The 22,090-nt window shown below is 45.1% G+C and overlaps 1 protein-coding gene and 1 non-coding gene across 2 annotated transcripts in view; both read left to right on the top strand.

Annotated features, from left to right (window-relative positions):
* Positions 1-19,020, top strand: part of MINPP1 (multiple inositol-polyphosphate phosphatase 1) — a 51,861-nt gene extending 32,841 nt beyond the window's left edge. The window contains exon 5 of the mRNA XM_029060302.2: positions 16,275-19,020. Coding sequence (XP_028916135.1) covers positions 16,275-16,671 — 397 coding nt within the window. The 3' untranslated portion in view covers positions 16,672-19,020. The remainder of the gene's footprint in view (positions 1-16,274) is intronic.
* Positions 5,800-5,937, top strand: LOC114810477. The gene has a single exon (XR_003758176.1). It is a non-coding gene; the product is annotated as a small nucleolar RNA SNORA7 (small nucleolar RNA).
* Positions 19,021-22,090: the final 3,070 nt, after the last annotated feature.

The following is a 22,090-nucleotide window of genomic DNA, read 5'->3' on the forward strand; positions in this document are numbered from 1 at the left end:
CCTGTGCTCTTTTTACTAAGCTACGCTGCTTCTCCAGCATGATTCATAATGTAGGAATCACAATCTCTGCCCACAAGGAGCTTAAAATATAACTGGGGGGACAGACACATAATAATTTACAGAAACAAGAAGTGCTTAAATCGCAGAGTATATACATCAATATGTACCAAAGGGCAGCAGGGAGTTGTGAGTACAAAAGGGCAGAGATGGTGCAAAAATGCAGAGGCTGTAGTTGGGAGGATGTAAACTGAAGAGAAGAAAAATTAATTGGGTACCGTTTCCTGGAGGAGGTGGGATTCAGATGGGCAGAGGTAAGCACTGGTCAGTTTGAAGGGGGAAGGAGTTCCGTGGAGGAGGGATCAGAGGTGAGAGGATTGGGAATGAGACAGAGTGAGAAGGCGGGCTCGGGAGAAATGGAGAGCTTGAGCTGGGCCGATGGCGGAGGATAGGTAAGGGAGGAGAGAGTGACGTCTTAAAGCTGATGGTTAGAAGTTTCTCTTTGATCTGTAGGGGAATGACCAGCCGCTGGAGGATTTTGAGGACAGGAGAAACGTGTTTGAAAAATGACCCGGACAAGCAGAATGGAGTGTAGACTGGAGATAGAAGAGATTAGAAGTGGGGAAAGTAGGCTGGATAGAGTAATGAAGCCATTATGTGTTGTAGGTCTGAATCAGATGGCCATTTGGATGGAGAGGAGGGGGATCTGGGGAAAATAATATGGAGGAACACAAACCTCAGAGTCGTGTTGGTTGTCGGTGCGCTTTCACAAACTCAGTGAATCATAAGTACAAAAATAAAGCCAACTTACTACTCTTCTCAGAAGTATGGTAGACGAAGTTACCGAGTGCTACATCTGTGGCTGTCCTTGCAGCTGGGCCTGATGGTTTTCCCAGATCAGAAACAAGATTTGAATTTTGAAAAATCAGCACATGCAACCTGAATTTCAGTGGTAAAATCAGAAAGGGCTTTTCATAGCAATTTTGATTTTGGTAGTCTCTAAGTCCCCATGGCACTTGTGGCCCACAGCCGGCATCGTAGTCAGCCTCCAACCGTTGTGGCTTTCCAGCTTCTTCCCTTTTGCCCACAGTGAAATACTTCCATTTAGGGGAAACTTAACATTTTCCTCATTCTATAAGGTTGATGAGTAGTACCCTTTTATAGGAAGCCCAGAGATCCACTTACTGTTGCTGAATTTCCCCCAGTAAAATGGTTATGGCCAAATGTAATGCCTGTATTACTTCTAATCCAGACTCTTGTCAGCGTATGAGTAGAATTAGCATTGACGTGAGGTGGGATCTTAGAAATTCATGAGAGTGATTTCTCTTTTCCCTCCTTTTAGGAAAAATATTCAGGAGATTCAGGGATTGGTTCTTCAGTCCGTGTTTCTGAAAGAGTATGGCATTTCTGATTCCGAAGACTATTTCCCCTGTATGAAATTTCTAGGGTTATTAAAAAAAATCACGCGACGCATTGTTAGCCACCTCCTGGCATTAAGCTTGTTGAATCTGTTGGTGAAATTTTAGCTAGTTTAAAAAAAAAAAAGCATTCTGAAACTCAGTCTTTCAATTGTGAACACTCTAATCAGGCTGGAGAATGAAAAATTTAATTGGCCATAGACATCATTGGAACATGATTTTTACAATTTATCGTTAGCAAAACTCAGTAAACCTATATATAGAAATAGGAATTAAGTTTGGTCTAGGTAGATGAAAGTTTGTGCAAATTAGCATATTTAAGGGAAAAGGGCCCAGTGCAGGTTAACTTTATTAAAGCACCATCCCTTTTTAAAATCCATGAATCATTCAGAAACTCTCCTACAATCAAGGAAATTTTTCCTTTGCAGGGATTTTTGCGTTGTGTTATAACAGCAGTGAAATAAATTACCCATTTTTAGCAGGCACTTAGCTATTTTCCTCTTGCTGAACCAGAAAACTTTAAATGAAAATCTTAAGCCACTGTGATGTATGATTTATCCTACCAAAGACTCATGATTTAAAAATCTGTGGTTTAAAATTGTAAATGGATCGCCTATTTATAATTGTGGATGATCCTGCTGTATAAAGTCATAAAGCTAGCTTTATTTCAGGCACAAGATTTAAATCAAATGTTCAACTGATGATTAAGAAGGTTATGGTAATAGATAGGAAGTGTAGAGGTTATGCCTTATCAGTCAGTCAGTGGTATTTGTGGAGCGCTTACTGTGTGCAGAGCACTGTATTAAGCGCTTGGGTAAGTACAGACCAGCGGAGTTGGTAGACCCCGTCCCTGCCGACAAGGAGTTTACAGTCTACGGGTAGACACACATTAGAATTCATGACATTAAGGGAAATTGAGTATAGGATGTGTACATCGTTATTCTCCCAAGTGCTTACTACAGTGCTCTGCACACAGTAAGCGCTCAGTAAATAGCACTGGTGGTTATGGCATTTATTAAGCACTTAGTAAGTGTGGAGCACTGTTCTAAGAAGTGTATGGTATGATTTGTCAAAGTGCTTAAGAGGTACCCAGCCAGGGGAGAAGCAGCTGGCCTACAGAAGAGCACAGGCCTGGGCGACAGAGGACCTAGGTTCTTCCAGCACTTAGAACAGTGCTCTGCACATAGTAAGCGCTTAACAAATACCAACATTATTATTATTATTATTAGTCCCAGCTCTGCCACTTCTTTTTTTTATAGTGTTTGTTAAAGAGCTTACCGTGTGCCGGGCACTGTACTAAACACTGGGGTGGATACAAGCTAAACTGGTTGGACACAGTTCATGTCCCACGTGGGGCTTACGGTAACATGAGAAGCAGCGCGGCTCAGTGGAAAGAGCCTGGTCTTGGGAGTCAGAGGTCATGGGTTCGAATTCCAGCTCTGCCACTTGTCAGCTGTGTGACTGTGGGCAAGTCACTTCACTTGTCTGTGCTTCAGTTACCTCATCTGTAAAATGGGGATTAAGTGTGAGCCTCACGTGGGACAGCGTGATTGCCCTGTATCTACCCCAGCACTTAGAACAGTGCTCTGCACATAGTAAGCGCTTAACAAATACCAACCTTATTATTAATCTCCATTTTACAGATAAGGTAACTGAGGCACAAAGAAGTTAAATGACTTGCCCAAGGTTACACAGCAGAAAAGTGGTGGAGCTGTGTGGAGGGTAGGGAATGTGTCTGTTATTATATTATACTCTCCCAAAGGCTTAGTCCAGTGCTTTGCACACAGTAAGTGCTCAGTAAATATGAATGAATGAATGAAATATGAATGAGCCCAGACTGAGCTCCTCTTCTCCCTCTACTCCCTCCGCCACCCCCCCTTACCTCTCTGCAGCTAAACCCTCTTTTTCCCCTTTTCCCTCTGCTCCTCCACCTCTCCCTTCCCATCCCCACAGCACTGTACTCGTCCGCTCAACTGTATATATTTCCATTACCCTATTTATTTTGTTAATGAATTGTACATCGCCTCGATTCTATTTAGTTGCCATTGTTTTTACGAGATGTTCTTCCCCTGGACTCTATTTATTGCCATTGTTCTCGTCTGTCCATCTCCCCCGATTAGACCGTAAGCCCGTCAAACGGCAGGGACTGTCTGTATCTGTTGCCGACTTGTTCATCCCAAGCGCTTAGTACAGTGCTCTGCACATAGTAAGCGCTCAATAAATACTATTGAATGAATGAATGAATGAATGATTAGAACCCAGGTACTTCTGACACCTAGGCCTATGCTCTATCCATTAGACCATGATGCTGTATGTGTCTGCTGTACGACCTTGGGCAAGCCCATTTTCCTCATCTGTGGAATGGGGATTCAATACCTGTTCTCCTTTCTACTTAGACTGTGAACCCCATTTGAGGCAAGGACTGTGTCCAAATTGATTATCTTCTATCTACCCCAACAGTTAGTACAGTGCTGGACACAAAGTAAGCACTTGACAAGTACCATTAAAAAAAAAAGGTGCATAGTCGATGCGGAGAGGAGAACAGGTAATGGAAGCAAGGGCTTAGTCAAGGAAGGCCTCTTGGAGATGTGATTTTTAAGAGGGTTTTGAAGAAAGGAAGAGTGGTGGACTATGAAGGGGGAGAGAGTTACAGGCCTGAGCGGGTAACATGGGCTAGGGGTCGACGGGATAGATGAGATCGAGGTAGAGCAAGTAAGTTGGTGTTACAGGATTGGGTTGTAGTAGGCAACCGGGAAGATTGTGTAGGAAGGAGAGGACTTCATTAAAGTCTTCATTAAAGACTTTATTAAACCAGTGTGGGAAACATGGCTCGTGGGAAGAACATATGCCTGGGAGTCAGAAGGCCTGGGTTATAATCCCAGCTCTGCCACTTGTGTGCTGTGTTTGGCCAAATCACCTACTTTCTCTCTTCCTCAGTTTCCTCAGTTGTAAAATAGGGATTAAATCCTATTCCCTCCTAGTCCCATGTGTGATAGGGACGAAGTTCAAACAGTGCTTGGGACACAGTAAGTACGTAACAAGTATTATTATTATTTCTGTTGTTGTTATGTTGAGCTTCTGTTTGATGTGGAGGTTTAGTTTTTTTTCTATAGTATTTGTTGAGAGCTTACTATATGCCAGGCACTGTTCTAAGCACTGGGGTAGATACAGAGTAATCAGGTCAGATACAGTCCATGTCCCATCTGAGGCTCACAGTCTTAATTCCCATTTTACAGATGAAGTAAGTGAAGCACAGAGAAATTTAAGTCACTTGCCCAAGGTCACCCAGTAGTCACATGGCAGAATTGGGATTAGAACCCGGGTCCTTCCACCTCCCAGTTCTGAGCTCTATCCACTAGGCCACGCAGATTTGTTTGTATCTACCCCAGTGCTTGATTCAGTGCCTGGCACATAGTAAGCACTTAACAAATACCATTATATATATATCTATATAGATAGATATATATATATATCTTCATTGTCCTCCCTTCTATATCACCTCTGCACTTGACTGTGTACCCCTTAAGCACTTTATTATTCACCCTGGCCCCACCACACTCGGGTACCTTCTAGACTGTAAACCCGGCGTGGGCAGGGATTGTCTCTCTTTCGTGCTGAGTTGTACTTTTCAAGCGCTTAGTACAGTGCTCTGCACACAGTAAGCACTCAATAAATTCATTCATTCGTTCAATAGTATTTATTTAGCACTTACTATGTGAGGAGCACTGTACTAAGCTCTTGGAATGTACAATTCGGCAACAGATAGAGACAATCCTTAACCATTGATGGGCTTACAGTCTAGTCACGGGAGACAGACAGACAAAAACAATAGCAATAAATAGAATCAAGAAGATTTGTTAATGAGGTACACAACAAATAGGGTAATAAATATATATACAAATGAGCAAATGAGCACAGTGCTGAGGGGAGGGGAAGAAGCAGAGGGAAACGGGGGAGGGAAAGGGGGAAAGGGGGCTTAGCAGAGGGGAGGTGAAGCGGGGGCAGAGAGGCAACAGAGGGAGCAGAGGGAAAAGGGGAAGCTCATACAATTGAATGAATGAATGCTGCTTCTTGGGTTGGGCAACCAGTGGAGGTTCTTGAGGAATGGGGAGATATGAACTGAACTCTTTCAAGGAAAATGATCTAGGGAGCAGAGTGAAATTTAGACTGGAGAGCAGAAAGCCAGGAGGCAGAGAAGTCAACAGGGAGGCTGACATAGTAGTCAAGGAGGGAAATAAGTGCTTGGATCAGCGAGGTGAGGAAAGGCCGGATTCTAGAGGTGTCATGAAGGTAAAACCGATGAGACTATAAACTCCTTGCTTGCAGGAAATGCGTCTTAGCATTTCCAAATGCACTTAGCATAGTGCCGTGCATTTGGTACGTTCCCCTCTCAGGGTCGCACCCGGAGAGTTTCCAGTACTCTACCACTCTCGGCTGCGGGAGGGAGAGTCGAGCAGAGTCCTACCCATTCCGTTCCTAGCTTGGCCAGTGGCTAGCCAGTGGAAGGCAACCTGCCACAAGTCAAAACTCACCTGTGCTGGGCAGCAGTGGCACGAGAGAGAGTCGAGGGAGGAGACTCAAGTTTACTGCGTGGAAGGAGATATTGGTAAACCACTTCCGTGTTTTTACTGAGAAAACTCTCTGGATCCATTACCAGAACGATCGCAGATGGAGAGCGGGGCGTTCTGGGAGAGATGTGTCCGTGGTGTCACTATGGGTCGGAAACGACTCGATGGCATAAGACAAGACATAGTAAGTGCTCAGTAAATACAGAAACTCCCTGCTCCTCAAAAACTTCCAATAGTTGCCTATCCATCTATCTTCCTCAAGCAGAAACTCCTTAATAATAATAATAATAATAATGTTGGTATTTGTTAAGCACTTACTATGTACAGAGCACTGTTCTAAGCACTGGGGTAGATACAGGGTCATCAGGTTGTTCCACGTGAGGCTCACAGTCTTAATCCCCATTTTACAGATGAGGAAACTGAGGCACAGAGAAGTGAAGTGACTTGCCCAAAGTCACACAGCTGACAAGCGGCGGAGCCGGGATTAGAACCCACGACCAAGCCCGGGCTCTTTCCACTGAGGCACACTGGTGCATTGGTACATGAGGGAGTGTATTAATAAGATACTCTCCTAAGCATGTAGAACAGTTTTCTGCAGGCAAAAGATACTCAATAAATACAGTTGGGGATTGATGTGGGCCTCAAGGATTTTAGTGAATTTCTGCTGTGGTGCGACCCAAGGAAATCTTTTCTTGTCCAAAAGTGTGTCACTGAATTATAGGGTGTAATTTACCTACTGGGTGGATGTGCCTCATTAAGTTGTCAGTGTGAGCTGTTGAAAAGTTAGTTTCTGGGCAGGTTATTTGCAGTTGATTTTCTTTTGAAATAATAACTTTTTTATTTTTCTAAAAGAAAATCTTCAAATTAAATCTATGACTGGTGTCAATTGACAGCATGAAAGAAATTATCTGGAGTTTTTTTAACATGGAATTTTCACTTTCTCACAAGAAGCAGCATGGCCTAGTCAAAAGGGCACAGGACCAGGAGTCAGGAGACTTGGGTTTTAATAATAATAATGATGGCATTTGTTAAGCGCTTACTATGTGCAAAGCACTGTCCTAAACACTCTGGAGGATACAAAGTGATCAACTTGTCCCATGTGGGGCTCAGTCTTAATCCCCATTTTACAGATGAGGAAACTGAGGCACAGAGAAGTGAAGTGACTTGCCCAAAGTCACACAGCTGACAAGTGGCGGAGCCGGGATTAGAACCCACGACCTCTGACTCCCAAGCCCGGGCTCTAATCCCAGTTGTGCCCTCTGTCTGCAGTGAGACTTTGGACAAGTCATTGAACTTCTCCATGCCTCAGTTTCTTCATCTGTAAAATGGGGATAAAGTCTGTTCTTCCTCCTCCTTAGACTGTGAGCACCATGAGCCTCAGGGACTGTGTCTAATCTCATTATATTGTTTCTAACCCAGTGTTTAGCCCAGTGCCTGGTGAATGGTAAGCTCTTAAATACGCTTATTATCGCTATTGATATTGTTAGCATTATTATTACTTTGGAGCAAATATTAATTGTGCCCATATTGAAAACCAAAGTGGACATCTCATTTTTCAAACCAACTAGTTGAGACCTGGGTTACCTGATTGGAATGTAAAACTACTTTTGGAGTAACTGTAAGTGTTTGACAGGATCACTTACCAGCCTCTTCATCAGCATTTCTCCTCCCTTTTCCCAAAATGGCATCAGGAGTCCTGTGGGTTCCTGGTGCAGCCAACCAAAGGGCAGAAGCCCAAGTGCCAAATTGGCCTGATAGTTTGATTGACTCTAGGCGCATAATACCAGGAATGGAGGGGTGAAAGCAGACTGCAGGGAAGGAGCCAAAGAAGCTTGCAGTTTTTTTGTCAATTTTGTCAAAATACCCTGTTTCTGGTCGCCCTGGTTTCCCTGACCCCCATTTCTACCCCAACACCTAAACATGGTTTATTAGGCTACTCTTCTTTGCAAACACCATTTATCCTCGTAGTAGAGAATCGCAGCTTTACTGTTGGTTTTCATATTCAGGGTTGATGTTGCCTTACCATAATTTTCAGCACTTTTTTTTTTTAAACTAGAAAATGTGAGCCTGTTTGACATGTAGAGCTGGGGTGAAGCGGGACCTTTTCTTTATCCTTTTTGACTTTCCCCTCCTTTCTAGTCAACCCAGTTGTGTGTACTTGAAAAACCTCCACTCCTCCCCTCAAGCCCCACCAAATACCTAGTCTATGAGATCCATCACCTCCGCCACCTTCTCGCCAACCCTCTGGTGACCTATGTTCCAGAGTACATTTGCTGAGTAAACAGCACTAGTTTGAGGTGTGGATTCTAATCCAAGGAGCTCTTTGTGGTTTGAGGCAAGTTATCTTTGGACATCATTGCTTTGCTTTTTGTCCAGACAGATAAGGAGTTGGCACCCTCCCCAGTTCACTGACTGAGAACTGGAGAGAGGATATTTCTGACAGACCACCCTCCCTGAAACTTTTGCCATTCTAAATCCAACAGAGCGAGCCCCTTTTCCTCCCCAGCCAGTGGGGATCATTGGACATGGCATAAAGTTTGATGTTAATTAACATGGGGTCTTTAACATCCCAGCGGTCAGGTGTCCAAATTTTGCTCCAGGTGACATTTTCACTTCTAATAGAAGCGCCGGTAGGTTTTTAAAAGGGTATCGACACGATTTAATCTTCGTGGGATTGTGGAGGTTTTTTCCTTCTCAAACACATTGCATAAGATCATTTAATTATGCAACTTGAATCTGGGGTTTAAGTACCTGTAGTTTTGTATTGAGCCATAAGTAGTTTTTCCCGTTTTGTCTGAGAATGCACATTTTTAGTTTGGGTTTAGGAAAATAGAACTCCTGCTTTTCTTAGTTGGGAGAGACAATTGCCATAAATCATATTATTTTTCAATTTTTTCCAAGTTCTCAAAAGTTCAGATTTTTGCACATACCCTCTTTTTTTCCTCTCTCTTTCTCTCTCCCCGCCAAACCTCCCATATCTTAGTCACTAAATCATTTTGGCTTTTGACCCCTTCAATCTCCAGAGGTGGCACTACTCTCCAATATCACTAATTACCTCCTTATAGCCAAATCCAAACAACTACTCCATCCCGATCCTCTCTATTTCCCCCTCCCACTCAAAACACTACCAGGCCTCAGGTTTCCTCTTCTGTTTCCTCTCTTTCCTCTCTGGCAGTTCTTCCATTTCATTTGCTGGCTCTCATCTTCTTAACGTGAGTTTCTTCCAAGGTTTTGTTCTAGATCTTCTCATCTGACTTTCCACCTACTATCTTGGGCAGCTCATCTACTCCCTTGGCGTATATGGTTCTATATACACATACACATATTCACACACATAAAATATTTATGTTTGTTGTATTCTCTCCCAAGCATTTAGTGCAGTGCTCAACACACAGTAAGCGCTCAATAAATAACATTGATTCATTTGGAGTTGCTTCTCTCGACTTTTAAAAGAGCAAGTCAACATCGTTGAATAAACCTTCCAAGGACTAGAAGTAATTTGAGGTGTGTTTCTTTGTTGACGGTTTCCTTCAGTAGCTAGTCTCTTCAGCCCATATGACGTTTGAGTTTGTTTGGTACTCAGCGTCCCTTGGTAGAGTTGCTGCCTGAAAGAGATTTTGTTCATATGTCTGGACGTCAAGGAGAAGGCTGTAAGTCACTGAACTGTTGTGAAGGATTCGCCCAGAGTAAAGGACAAATTAATTTTATGGCTTGTTCTTGACTAAAATTGAGTTTCCTCATTAAAGCAGTTCCTCAGCGCCCATTTCGGATAAGTCATTGTGTTCCCTGGATTGTTTGCTTCTTGACTTACAGCCCAGCACATTTTGAGTTTCACAGTTGAAAGACCTGTTCGTCAGTTCCCCTCATGGAAAGGAATTGTAAAGATACATAGGACATCACATTGCAGTAGCACGGGCCTGGGAGTCAGAAGACCTGGGTTCTCATCCCAGCTCTGCCAGTCATTGCTGTTTGACCTTGGGGAACTCGTTTCTCTTCCCTCTAGACTGTAAGCTCATTTTGGGCAGGAAATGTGTCTTATATTGTACTTTCCCAACCACTTAGTACAGTGCTCGACACATAGTAATCACTCCATAAATGATTGATTTAAACAAAAAAAATTGCTAGCATGATCACGTGGCATGAGTGGAGCCGTTCATTCACTCAGCCATATTTATTGAGCACTTACTGTGTCCAGAGAACTGTACTAAGCACTAAGGAGAGTACAGTAACAGTACAACAATAAGCAGACACATAATAATAATTATGTTATTTGCTTTAAGCGCTTATTATGTACCAGGGACTGTACTAAGCACTGGTGTGGATACAAGCAAATTGAGTTGGACACAGTCCCTGTCCCACATGGGGCTCACAGTCTGTCTTCATTTTACAGATGAGGTACCTGAGACACAGAGAAGTGAAGTGACTTGGCTAAGGTCACACAGCAGACAAGTGGTGGAGTCACAATTAGAACCCATGACCATAATAAAAAAAAAATGTTGGTATTTGTTAAGCGCTTACTATGTGCAGAGCACTGTTCTAAGCGCTGGGGTAGATACAGGTAATCGGGTTGTCCCACGTGAGGCTCACAGTTAATCCCCATTTTACAGATGAGGTAACTGAGGCACAGAGAAGTTAAGTAACTTGCCCAAAGTCACACAGCTGACAAGTGGCAGAGCCGGGATTCGAACTCATGACCTCTGACTCCCAAGCCCGGGCTCTTTCCGCTGAGCCACGCTGCTTCTCAACGCTGCTTCTCAACATTAATAATAATGTTGGTATTTGTTAAGCGCTTACTATGTGCAGAGCACTGTTCTAAGCACTGGGGTAGACACGGGAATCAGGTAGCCCCACGTGGGGCTCACAGTCTTAATCCCCATTTTACAGATGAGGTAACTGAGGCACAGAGAAGTTAAGTGACTTGCCCACAGTCACACAGCTGACAAGTGGCAAAGCTGGGAGTCGAACCCACAACCTCTGACTCCAAAGCCCGTGCTCTTTCCACTGAGCCACGCTGTTTCTCCTGCCCACAATAGTCAAAGAGATACTTTTGTCACAATTTATATCTGACTGCAATCACTGCAGGTAAATCCATTTACTGTTGTCACCCCCTCCCACATCCTGAACTAACCCCTCTCCAGATCACTCTCCTCTCTCCCTGCATCTCTCCTGTATTTTTTTTAATAGCCACAATGCTACGCGCAGTGTCTGCCCCTCCTTCCCCCTCTTCCTCTATCCATTTGTGGCCCTTCCTCCTCCCACAAGTTGAACCTCAAAAACAGGCATAGGGACAGAGGGACAGGGGTAACAATTCCCACCAAGCCTCCTGCCCCTCCCACCTATTCCTCAATCCCCCCACCTCCCCAGCCTTTGTCTTCTTGCTTTTTTTATAACGATATCTGTAAAGCGCTTTCTGTGTGCCAGACACTGTATAAAGCGCCAGAGTAGTTACGAACAAATCAGGTTGGACACAGTCCCTGACCCACAAAGGGCTTACAGTATTAATCTCCACTGTACAGGTGAGGGAACTGAGGCCCGGGGAAATGAAGCGACTTGCCTAAGTTTTCATAGCAGAGAAGTGGTGGAGCCAGGATTAGAACCCAGGTCCTGACTCCTAGACCCATGCCCTAGCCCTCTTCCCTGACCAAAATCACAAGGACAGCGATGCGAGGGAACGAGATGGGAGGGGAGAAGAGAGGAATAGAACAGGGTCTTTCCCAAGCTGTCCTGCCTCTCCAATAGTCTTTGCCCCTCTTCCCCTCACCTTGGGTAGGGATGTGGGTGTGAAAGAGAGAGAGAGATGGATGGGGGGGAGACACCTCACCATGGTCAATATTTGATTCGCCGCAGACCATTCGAGATTACAGGCCTGTACGTGCAGTGGATGAGGTGATGAAACAAACTGTCTATTTTTAATAGCAAACAGCTGCTTGCGTCCAGGACATTTGCAAGTTGTTAAAAGCAAAGCAAAGCATAATATTTCACTGTTACTACGAGAGAAGGGGAAGAGGAACAAGGATCCGCTTTTAGGCCAAGGTAAATATCCTGTGGATAAAGCGTTTAACAGTTATTTGATGGCGCTTCAGTTGTCTCCACAGAAGAGTTGGCACCCGGATTAGCCTCCTTTAACAAAACAAATATGTGACAAGAAGTTAAGTATTATTGGGCAAATGACTTCACTAGCACGGCAGCAAAACTTTATGGGATATTTCCTGTCCTGGGTGCTTTTTTTTTTTGGCCTTGTGTTTCTACTCCACCACCCCAAAGCCACCTTCCTCCTCCTCCTCCCCCCACTACACTCCCATTTTTACTTTGTTAGCAAGGAAAGTTCCTTTCAGATCCATTTTATGAGCTTTGGTGCCTAGGATCTGGTCATGTGGTGGGTGCGGGGCCAAGGTGGGTGTGTTCACATGCCTCTGGAAGAGTAAATAAAATGCCAATGCCAAGTCTTGGCATTGCATTAGGTATTAGGGAGGCCAGTGGCTCTTGGGGGGAACTATTTACTCTGGCAGAGCAAACCACTTGAAATTAGCACTTGCAATTCCTTCTCCCTCCAGTCCCCAAAATCTCCCCTCCCTCTCCTCTGGTCCCCCTTTATTTGCCTCCATCTTGGCACCGCTCTCACCTAAGCTGCCGCCAGCCTGCACGGAAGCTAGATTTGTCTCTGGTGCCCCTTGAAGACGGGATGCTCTGCGACTAGTGGTTGGTGAGCCCATTGTTGGATAGCGATTGTCTCTGTTCCTGAATTGTACTCTCCACGTGATTAGTACAGTGCCGTGCACACAGGAAGCGCTCAGTAAATACGAATGAATGGTGAGCCAGCTCCCCGGTAATTTGGGTGCCGCCATAGCTATCGGCCTCCTTCGTGAACCAACCCCTGGTCTGCACAAGGCACCTGGGCAGCACTGCCCTTCAAGGCTACACTTGCAGAATTCTTGGGTTTCTGGTGAACCAAACCCCTTACTTCAGAATGCTCCCAGAGATAAGCAACTTCTCTAGCATGTATCTTTTGCAGGAATGCTTCTTTTTCCTCCGCCCCCCGCCCCGAAATGTATGTTCTGTTAGTTTCTTAGATGATCGTAGTTTTTCATGGACCTGGAGCTAACTTAAAATACATCGAACTTCCAATTTCACAGGCCCTGTTCTCCTAGCAGTTTCAAAAGGGAAACTAGCAGGAAGTCACAGGGGCTCATCCATCTGGATGGCATCGCAAAAACAAATCCATCACTGGCCCAGGAATAATTCCTGATGGCAGGAGCAGAGAAAAACTGTTTTTCTGTTAGTTTGTTGTTTACAGTGGGGAGGAGGAATGGCCAGGGAAAGAGTATCTATGGGGAACTTAGAGAAGTAGGGGCAGTAAATAAGAGAAGAACGGACTAAACGAGAGTGAACCCAGGAGGGGCAGTAAACAAGGAAAAGAAAAGATCGAGTGCAGGAGAAGCAGCAGCATGGCCTAGTGGATAGAGCACAGACTTGGGAGTCAGAAGGACCTGAGTTCTAATCCCAGATCCGCCACTTGTCTGCTGTGACCTTGGGCAAGTCACTTAAATTCTCTGTGCCTCAGTTACCTCCTGTAAAATGGGGATTAAGACAGTGAGCGGTGCTTGCCACGTAGTAAATGCTTTAACAAATACTATCATCATCATTCATTCATTCAATAGTATTTATTGAGCGCTTACTATGTGCAGAGCACTGTACTAAGCGCTTGGAATGAACAAGTCGGCCACAGATAGAGACAGTCCCTGCCGTTTGACGAGCTGGGGGAGACGGACAGACAAGAACGATGGCAATAAATAGAGTCAAGGGGAAGAACATCTCGTAAAAACAGTGGCAACTAAATAGAATCAAGGCGATGTACATTTCATTAACAAAATAAATAGGGTAATGAAAATATATACAGTTGAGCGGACGAGTACAGTGCTGAGGGGATGGGAAGGGAGAGGGGGAGGAGCAGAGGAAAATGGGGGGAAAAGAGGGTTAAGCTGCGGAGAGGTGAAGGGGGGGTGGTAGAGGGAGTAGAGGGAGAAGAGCTCAGTGTGGGAAGACCTCTTGGAGGAGGTGAGTTTTAAGTAGGGTTTTGAAGAGGGGAAGAGAATCAGTTTGGCGGAGGTGAGGAGGGAGGGCGTTCCAGGACGGCGGGAGGACGTGGCCCGGGGGTCGACGGCGGGATAGGCGAGACCGACCGACGGTGAGGAGGTGGGTGGCAGAGGAGCGGAGCGTGCGGGGTGGGCGGTAGAAAGAGAGAAGGGAGGAGAGGTAGGAAGGGGCAAGGTGATGTAGAGCCTCGAAGCCTAGAGTGAGGAGTTTTTGTTTGGAGCGGAGGTTGATAGGCAACCACTGGAGTTGTTTAAGAAGGGGAGTGGCATGCCCAGATCGTTTCTTCAAGAAGATGAGCCGGGCAGCGGAGTGAAGAATAGACTGGAGCGGGGCGAGAGAGGAGGAAGGGAGGTCAGAGAGAAGGCTGACACAGTAGTCTAGCTGGGATATAACGAGAGCCCGTAGCAGTAAGGTAGCCGTCTGGGTGGAGAGGAAAGGGCGGATCTTGGTGATATTGTAAGGGTGAAACCGGCAGGTCTCGGTAACGGATAGGATGTGTGGGGTGAACGAGAGAGACAAGTCAAGGATGACACCGAGATCACGGGCCCGAGAGACGGGAAGGATGGTCGTGCCATCCACGGTGATAGAGAAGTCTAGGAGAGGACCGGGTTTGGGAGGGAAGATGAGGAGCTCAGTCTTGCTCATGTTGAGTTTTAGGTGGCGGGCCGACATCCAGGTGGAGACATCCCGGAGGCGGGAGGAGATGCGAGCCTGAAGGGAGGGGGAGAGGACAGGGGCGGAGATGTAGATCTGCGTGTCATCTGCGTAGAGATGGTAGTCAAAGCCGTGAGAGCGAATGAGTTCACCGAGGGAGTGAGTATAAATGGAGAACAGAAGAGCGCCAAGAACTGACCCTTGAGGAACTCCAACAGTTAAAAGATGGGAGGGGGAGGAGGCGCCAGTGAAGGAGACCAAGAAGGACCAGCCAGAGAGGTAAGAGGAGAACCGGGATAGGACAGAGTCCGTGAAGCCAAGGTGAGATAAGGTATGGAGGAGGAGGGGATGGTCGACAGTGTCAAAGGCAGCAGAGAGGTCAAGGAGGATTAGAATGGAGTAGGAGCCATTGGATTTGGCAAGAAGGAGGTCATCGGTGACCTTAGAGAGAGCAGTTATTAGGACTTTCAAGCAGGGAGTGAAAGGCAGTGAAAGGAACTAAAAATGAGAGAGAAACAGAAACAGAGGTTGGCAACGGGGTCTGCAACTGGCCAGGGGAGAGTACCAGGAGAGCCGCACCTGTTGCCCAAAGTTTTGAGCATTGGGAAGGTTGCAGCACTTTGGAACCAGGGCCTAAATTGCCTTGAGGGGTGAGCTAGCAAAGACTGCCTCTCCTAGGGCTATTTTGCTGCTGTTGTTTTTATTGCTGGATTTCATTTTACTCTCATCATGAAAGCAGGACATTTTATTGTTGCTTGTCTTTCTTCCCCCCAATGAGAGCCTGAGTTCCAGGGCCAGGGACCGAGCCTGATTTGGTTTTTCTGTTCCGTACCCCACCACTGTAATCAATTAGTAAATGTTAGTTACAACAAGAGTAACAGTGCCGGCTGGGGAAGGAAAGGAAGAGCTAAGAAGGGAATTGAAAGGAAAAATCAGAAGGGGACCGAGGCACATGGAAGACAGAGATAGGAAGGGAAGGGACCCACTAAGTATAATTAAGGAAGAAAAGGAGAGGGGAAGAGCCAGATTGATCTATAGAGGAATTTAGGGGGAGGGAGGAAAAAAAAAAAAAGAGAGAAAACATCTTCCCAGGTGGAGAATTAAATTGTGAGCCCCGTGGGGGACAGGGACTCTGTCCAACCTGATTAACTTGTGGCTATCCTACCCCTTAGAACAGTGCTTGGCACAGAACAAGCACATAACACATTCCATAATTATTATTTTGAAGCTGAATGAAGTTGATTATTATGAGAAAAATGGCTCTGAGTTTATAGAACGGCTATTCTCTAAAGAACTCTGAAGGCAAACTAACACTCTAACAATAGGCGTCTAGCTGGCCGGTGGTTGCTTCAGGCAGAAAGTGAAGGGGAAAGAAGATGGAGTCATCAGAGGCTGGAGGGGAAAGAAGGTGGGCAGTTGATTAGACCTCGGTCTGGAGGGCCGGGGATTGGGGGAATTGAGAGTTCAGAAACGACGAGGCTAACGTTCACTGTCTTGCTAACAGATGGGTCTCTGTGTTCATTTTTCCACTTTTGTTTTCTAGCGGTCAGCCCATTTCTTCACCAGCTATTCTCCATTTTGGACATGCAGAAACCCTTCTACCCTTGCTCTCCCTCATGGGTTATTTCAAAGACAAGGAGCCCCTGACCGCTTACAACTTCAAGGAGCAAGCGCAACGCAAGTTCCGTAGCGGACGTATCGTGCCCTATGCCTCCAACCTGATATTTGTGCTCTACCATTGTGAGCACGCCACGACCCCAGAGGAGGAATATCAAGTGCAGTTGCTGTTGAATGAAAAGCTGTTGCCTTTTATCCACTCTCAAGAGACCACATCCCTGTACGGGGATCTGAAAGACCACTATAAGGACATCCTGCAAAGCTGCAACCCTGACCAGGAATGCAAGTTACCAAAGGTGAACAACACGGCTGATGAGCTCTGAATAACAGGAGGACATAGTGGACTGGTTGGGGAATCTCTGGATTTGTGACCCCCTGCTTGACGCAAGTGGTCATTTGCTTTGGCCTTGATTTTAAAGAAAAGTTCTCACACTAGCTAGGTATTTCTGCCTTTTTCACAAGCTCATGTAGAGAGAGAGGGTGTGTGTTTGTGTGTTCGCGTGTGCATCACACACAAGAGTCTGACATTGCAAAGCTGTGCATTTGAGATAAGGAAGGGAGCCCCTCCCCCCCGCCCCCTCAGAATGTACCTTGTGCCTTCAGAGGTCTTGGACAGAATTGAAACCCCGTAGGTGCCAATAACAGCTGAGCAGCCCTGGTTTCAGAAGAATTGCTTTGTTGGTCCTTCTCAAACCAGACCCAGAAAAACTGAAATGCAGCTTCTGGTGGCTGTGCTGCCCTCTTTTGTTCTTTTAAATAGAGTTCCACTTCAGTGTTACTAATTCCTCTCAATCAGAAAACATTGTGATGATCAGGAATTATCCAGTTTACATAAACACAATCTTGCCTCTCTCTCTCTCGTCTCAAAGACAAATGTCAGAGTGCTAATGAAAGCATTTATTTGCTGTCTGATTTTTCAAGAGGACAGTTGTACTGAAGCTTAGGGAAGTAGCGTTTATCCGCAAACAGTATGGGAAGCAGTTTTATGTTCATATTTGCATAGCCTTTTTATATTTTTTAAAAATGCCTTCTGTCCACTGAAGTCCTCCAAGATGAGGCCCATTTTTTACATGCTACCCAGGGACTGACAACTGGCCAGGTAGAACAGAAATCCTGAGTCGTTTGCAGGGAAGATTGAGTCCCCACTTCCACTTGATCATATAGAAGTTTTCTTTTCCCAAAATGGAGCTGCCAGTGTGTCCTTCTCATTGGAGACATTTCTTTCCTGGCATAGCCCCTTGAGTATTCTAAGGGCCCCACCAAAATAAGTAAGGTGATCTCTTAAGAAAAGCATTGGTCCAAAGTAAAGAAAATGGACTATCGTTACATACTGAATTCATTGTTCAACTGTGGGACCTTTTTCCCTCTCCTTGAGATGAAATCTTTTACAGGGACAATCTGATTAGCTCTGAGGCCTTTTAGGAGCCCACTTTGGCAAGGCTGGTGGACAGTTAGTTCTTGTTGAGCAGTTTGCTTTTAAAGAGTCGGAATTTTTTCCTTGCGAAGGAAAGACTTCTTTTTCTCATTTACCTTTACCTGCTAGAAGCACCAAAACACCTGGGGCAAACATTGATTTTTGCTCTGGAGTCCATTTCTTTTGTTACCAATAGGACCACAATGCCAAGATTATCCAAAGGCAGAATTGCTTCTGGTTCCATAGAGAGGCCAAAGCCAGCCTGCTCTTAAGTTGGGGAAGACAGGCCGCTGGGTGAAAGTGAAGAAATCTTTTGAGAATTGATTTTTTAAATTCCTTGAAACTTTCCTACAAAGACGATCATAGTCTAGAGAGATGTTCATATTGCAGATCCAAACAATCCAATTGGATTTAATCTGCCCTACCACCTGCAGAAATAGCTAAATAATTTCAAATCATGTTTAAATTGGAGGAATATATATTTGTCCTAAGATTCAGTGACTTGATAGGGTAGAAAGTGATCGTTGCTGGTAAATGGTGCTACAGATTACTCTCTTGAAGACCTTGAACCAAATGTACACTTGTTAGCTATATTCTGATCTTAGATCAACATTGTTTAATTATTTGCTTTGAATGGCTTTAAAAATATTTAGTTCAGAAATTGAGAATTTTTAAAAAATTGAATTATTTGGCAGAAAGTGATATTTGACTTCGGGGTTCAGTAAGAGAGCCTGGTGAAGTGACCGTTGATTAATATTGAAATATTTCTTTGGTGAACGTTATTTGAGAGAAATCTTAATGTTTCTGCAGTTCCAGGAAATTTAGGATTTTTATCAATATGATACTGTTTTGGGGGTTTTTTTCCTAACAGGAAACAATCCAAACTCGTAGGTTTCATAATAAGAAAATGCATTAGTTTAGTTTAGCTGCAGAACTGAGAAAATCTATTTGATTAGCTTCCCTTGTCTGTTTTAAGAGTAGCCTTTGTTTGCAAAGACATTATGCTGATGCTTAATCTCTAATGTACTTAACTGACATTGTATTAGCATAAGTACACTTTTTCTCTGGCTTAATGTAAGAGTTGAAGTGGACTCTAGTGAGATGCATTTATATTGGATTGTTTACCTAATAGTAGCCCATTCTCATTTCCGTGTGCATTATACTTGGGATTTGCTGTGTTGGATCGCAGATGTTGTTCTTTTATATAAACTCTTTTAATTTTAAGACTCAGATAAAGCTCTTGTGGACAAATGCGTAATCACTGTTTTATGAGTACCTTAGGCTTTAAATGCGTAACGAAATCCGCTTTTGTTATAGTTATGACAAAGTCTGCTTTGTAAAATGATTCTGCGTTTAGCACATGAACACTACTACATGAAGAATTGTTTTACATTTGATCACACAAACTTGTAGAAACATAAGAGTGTTTCAGAGAACTTTCATGCTGCTTAAATAAGCCCACATAGCCTATTTTTTAGGATTAAGATTTTTATTTTCAGCTTCTGTTTTGTAGAGGAGATTCCCTTATTACGGTATTAAGGTGTTGTTATCTAATTAGCAAAGATGGGCTTACCTTGGCTGAGTTGGAAGATCTGGGGCGCAACAGGGGCCCCTCACAGGAAGCAGGGTGGGAGCCGGAGGTCCCGATTTGGTCCAGACCCCCATCGGCAGCCCTTCACAGGGTTCCCGAAGCCAGGCCCTTTGACCAGCTCTGCCGAGATCTTCCGAGGGCTTTCCGAGCCCCACCCTTGTACCCTTTAATCCCCCTGTCTTGGGGTCCCCCTAGAGCTTTGTGGGATGACTCAAGGTGGCTCCGTCACAGTTGGCCAGGACCCTTGTAGATTGTAAATTCCCCGAAGGCAGGGACCATGTCTTCTCACTCTGTTGTAAATAGGGATTAATACAGTGCTCTGTGCATAGTACATGCTCAGCAAATATTGAAGGATTACCTTACATTCTCTAAGACATAAGCTATTTTAAAAAGAACTAACTCTGACTAATATCTTCTTTCAATTTAAGGTTCCCTTTTCCCCTTCAGGCTTCCTTCTTCCTCAGACTTCTCCGTGGAGGCTGCCGTGCTTGAGGGAGAGGAGAGATTGGTGGTTGGGAGAGAGGCAGGCACTTACAGAGAGTCGAGGAATAGGTTAGAACTTCGGCAGGTGATCAGCCAATCCATCAATCGTATCGTGGCCTACTGGGTAGAGCACGGGCCTGGGAGTCAGAAGGACTTGGGTTCTAACCCCAGCCCCACCACATGTCTGCTGTGTGACCTTGGACAAGTCACTTCACTTCTCTGGGCTTCAGTTACCTCACCACTAAAATAGGGATTAAGAATGCGAGCCCCACTTAGGGCAGGGATTGCGTCCAACATGATAACCTTGTATCTATCCCGGTGCTTAGAAAAGTGCTGGGCACATAGTAAGTGCTCAAATACCATCATTATTAGTATTATTTGAGTGCTTACTGTGTAAGCACTGTACTAAATGCTTTGGAGAGTACAGTTTATCAGATGTGGTAGACACAGTCCTTGCCCACAACAAGCTTACGGTCTAGAAGGGAGACAGACGTTAATGTACGGATAAGTACATAAGTGCTCTAGGGGTGAGGGAGGGGTGAATAAGCAAATCCAATTGCGATGGTGAAGCGGAACGGAGTGGGAGAAAAGAAATGAGGGTTTAGTCAGGAAGGCCTCTTAGAAGAGATGGGTCTTTGCACTCTACTAACTTCTTGGGAGAGTACACAAACACTTTGAATACTTTTAATACCCTATTATGGCAGTACTATAAAACTGTTGAAATGAGTCTCAGGAGCATGGGTGGGTGTTTATATATGTCATTATTTTAAGGTGATAAGGTGATGCAATTGACAGTGAATTACTGTGTATGTGTGTGTGTGTGTGTGTGTGTGTGAGAGGGAGAGAGAGAGAGAGAGAGAGAGAGAAAGAAAAAGCCAAAGCATGACTAGAGGCAGTCCTTAAATTTACCAAAACACACAGTAAGTGCTCAGTAAGTATGATTGATTGATTGCATCTGATCTGGTGCAGTGGATATCTCACACTGTTCCCACAGCAGTCACTCTGTTATTGTTGTCATGCTGTCAAGTCGTGTCGGACCCATAGCGATGGCGACGCTACGGACACATCTGTCCCAGAACGCCCCACCTCCATCTGCAATCGTTCTGGAGGTGTATCCATAGAGTTTTCTTGATAAAAATCTGGAAGTGGTTTACCATTGCCTTCTTCCGCGCAGTAAATGAGTCTCCGCCCTCTACCGTCTCCCGTGCCGCTGCTGTCCAGCATAGGTGAGTTTTGACTTGTAGCAGATTGCTTTCCACTTGCTAGCTACTGCCCAAGCTAGGAATGGAATGGTTATGCCTCTGCTTGACTCATCCTCCCACAGTCGGGACTGGTAGACTACTGGAAACTCTCCAAGGGCAGTCCTGAGAGGTGACAGTCACTTTAGCTGGGTTCTTTCCTCCAACGCAGGCTTCCTTCCCCCCCACCCCAGTATATGTTGAGCGCTTACTCTTGGCCAAAGCATCTGGCTAGATACAAGCAGTCAGGTTGGACACAGCCCATGTTCCACATGGAGCGCACAGTATTAATCCCTAGTTTACAAATGAGATAACTGAGGCACAGAGAAGTGAAGTGACTTGCTCAGGGTCACAGAGCAGATAAGGAGTGGGCCCGAGGTTAGAGCCCAGGTTCTTCTTAGGCCTGTGCTCTATCCACTAGGTTATGTTGCTACTCGGTTTGGCTCAACAGTCATTCATTCAGTCACATTTATTGAGCGCTTACTGTGTGCAGAGCACTGTACTAAGCGCTTGGGAGAGTACAGTACAATCATAAACACATTCCCTACCCAAAACGAGCTTTCAGTAGATGTATACGTGTAATCATTCAGTGGTATTTATTGAGCACTTACTGTGCAGAACCCTGTACTTGGGGGAGTATGTAATCTCGGTTTATTCTCTAAGCATTTCTACAAGTCTGCTGAGACTTGCCCGAGGACACCGAGTGGCCTGAGCCGGACCAGTTGGTCAGCCATCGGAACCACTGCCCGGCGCCCGCCAGGACTCCAGAACGTCCCCTTCCCGATCTGCTGCGGCTGAGAAGTGTCCATTTCCTCATTCCTTCGTCTTCCCTCTTTCCCATCAGGGGAGGACTCAGATCGGTCCGGCTGCCTAACCCCCAGGTGACAAAATCCCAGATTTATACATCTTTACATATCAACCACTCCTTGTGTTCCCACCAACCCAGCCCCAGTGTTCTTCTAAACACTGGATTCTTCACACCCAAGGACAATTCAACCAATTCCTCAGGGTATCAC

Source organism: Ornithorhynchus anatinus, chromosome 3 (genome assembly GCF_004115215.2).
Source record: "Ornithorhynchus anatinus isolate Pmale09 chromosome 3, mOrnAna1.pri.v4, whole genome shotgun sequence".
Taxonomy (NCBI): Eukaryota; Metazoa; Chordata; class Mammalia; order Monotremata; family Ornithorhynchidae; genus Ornithorhynchus; species Ornithorhynchus anatinus.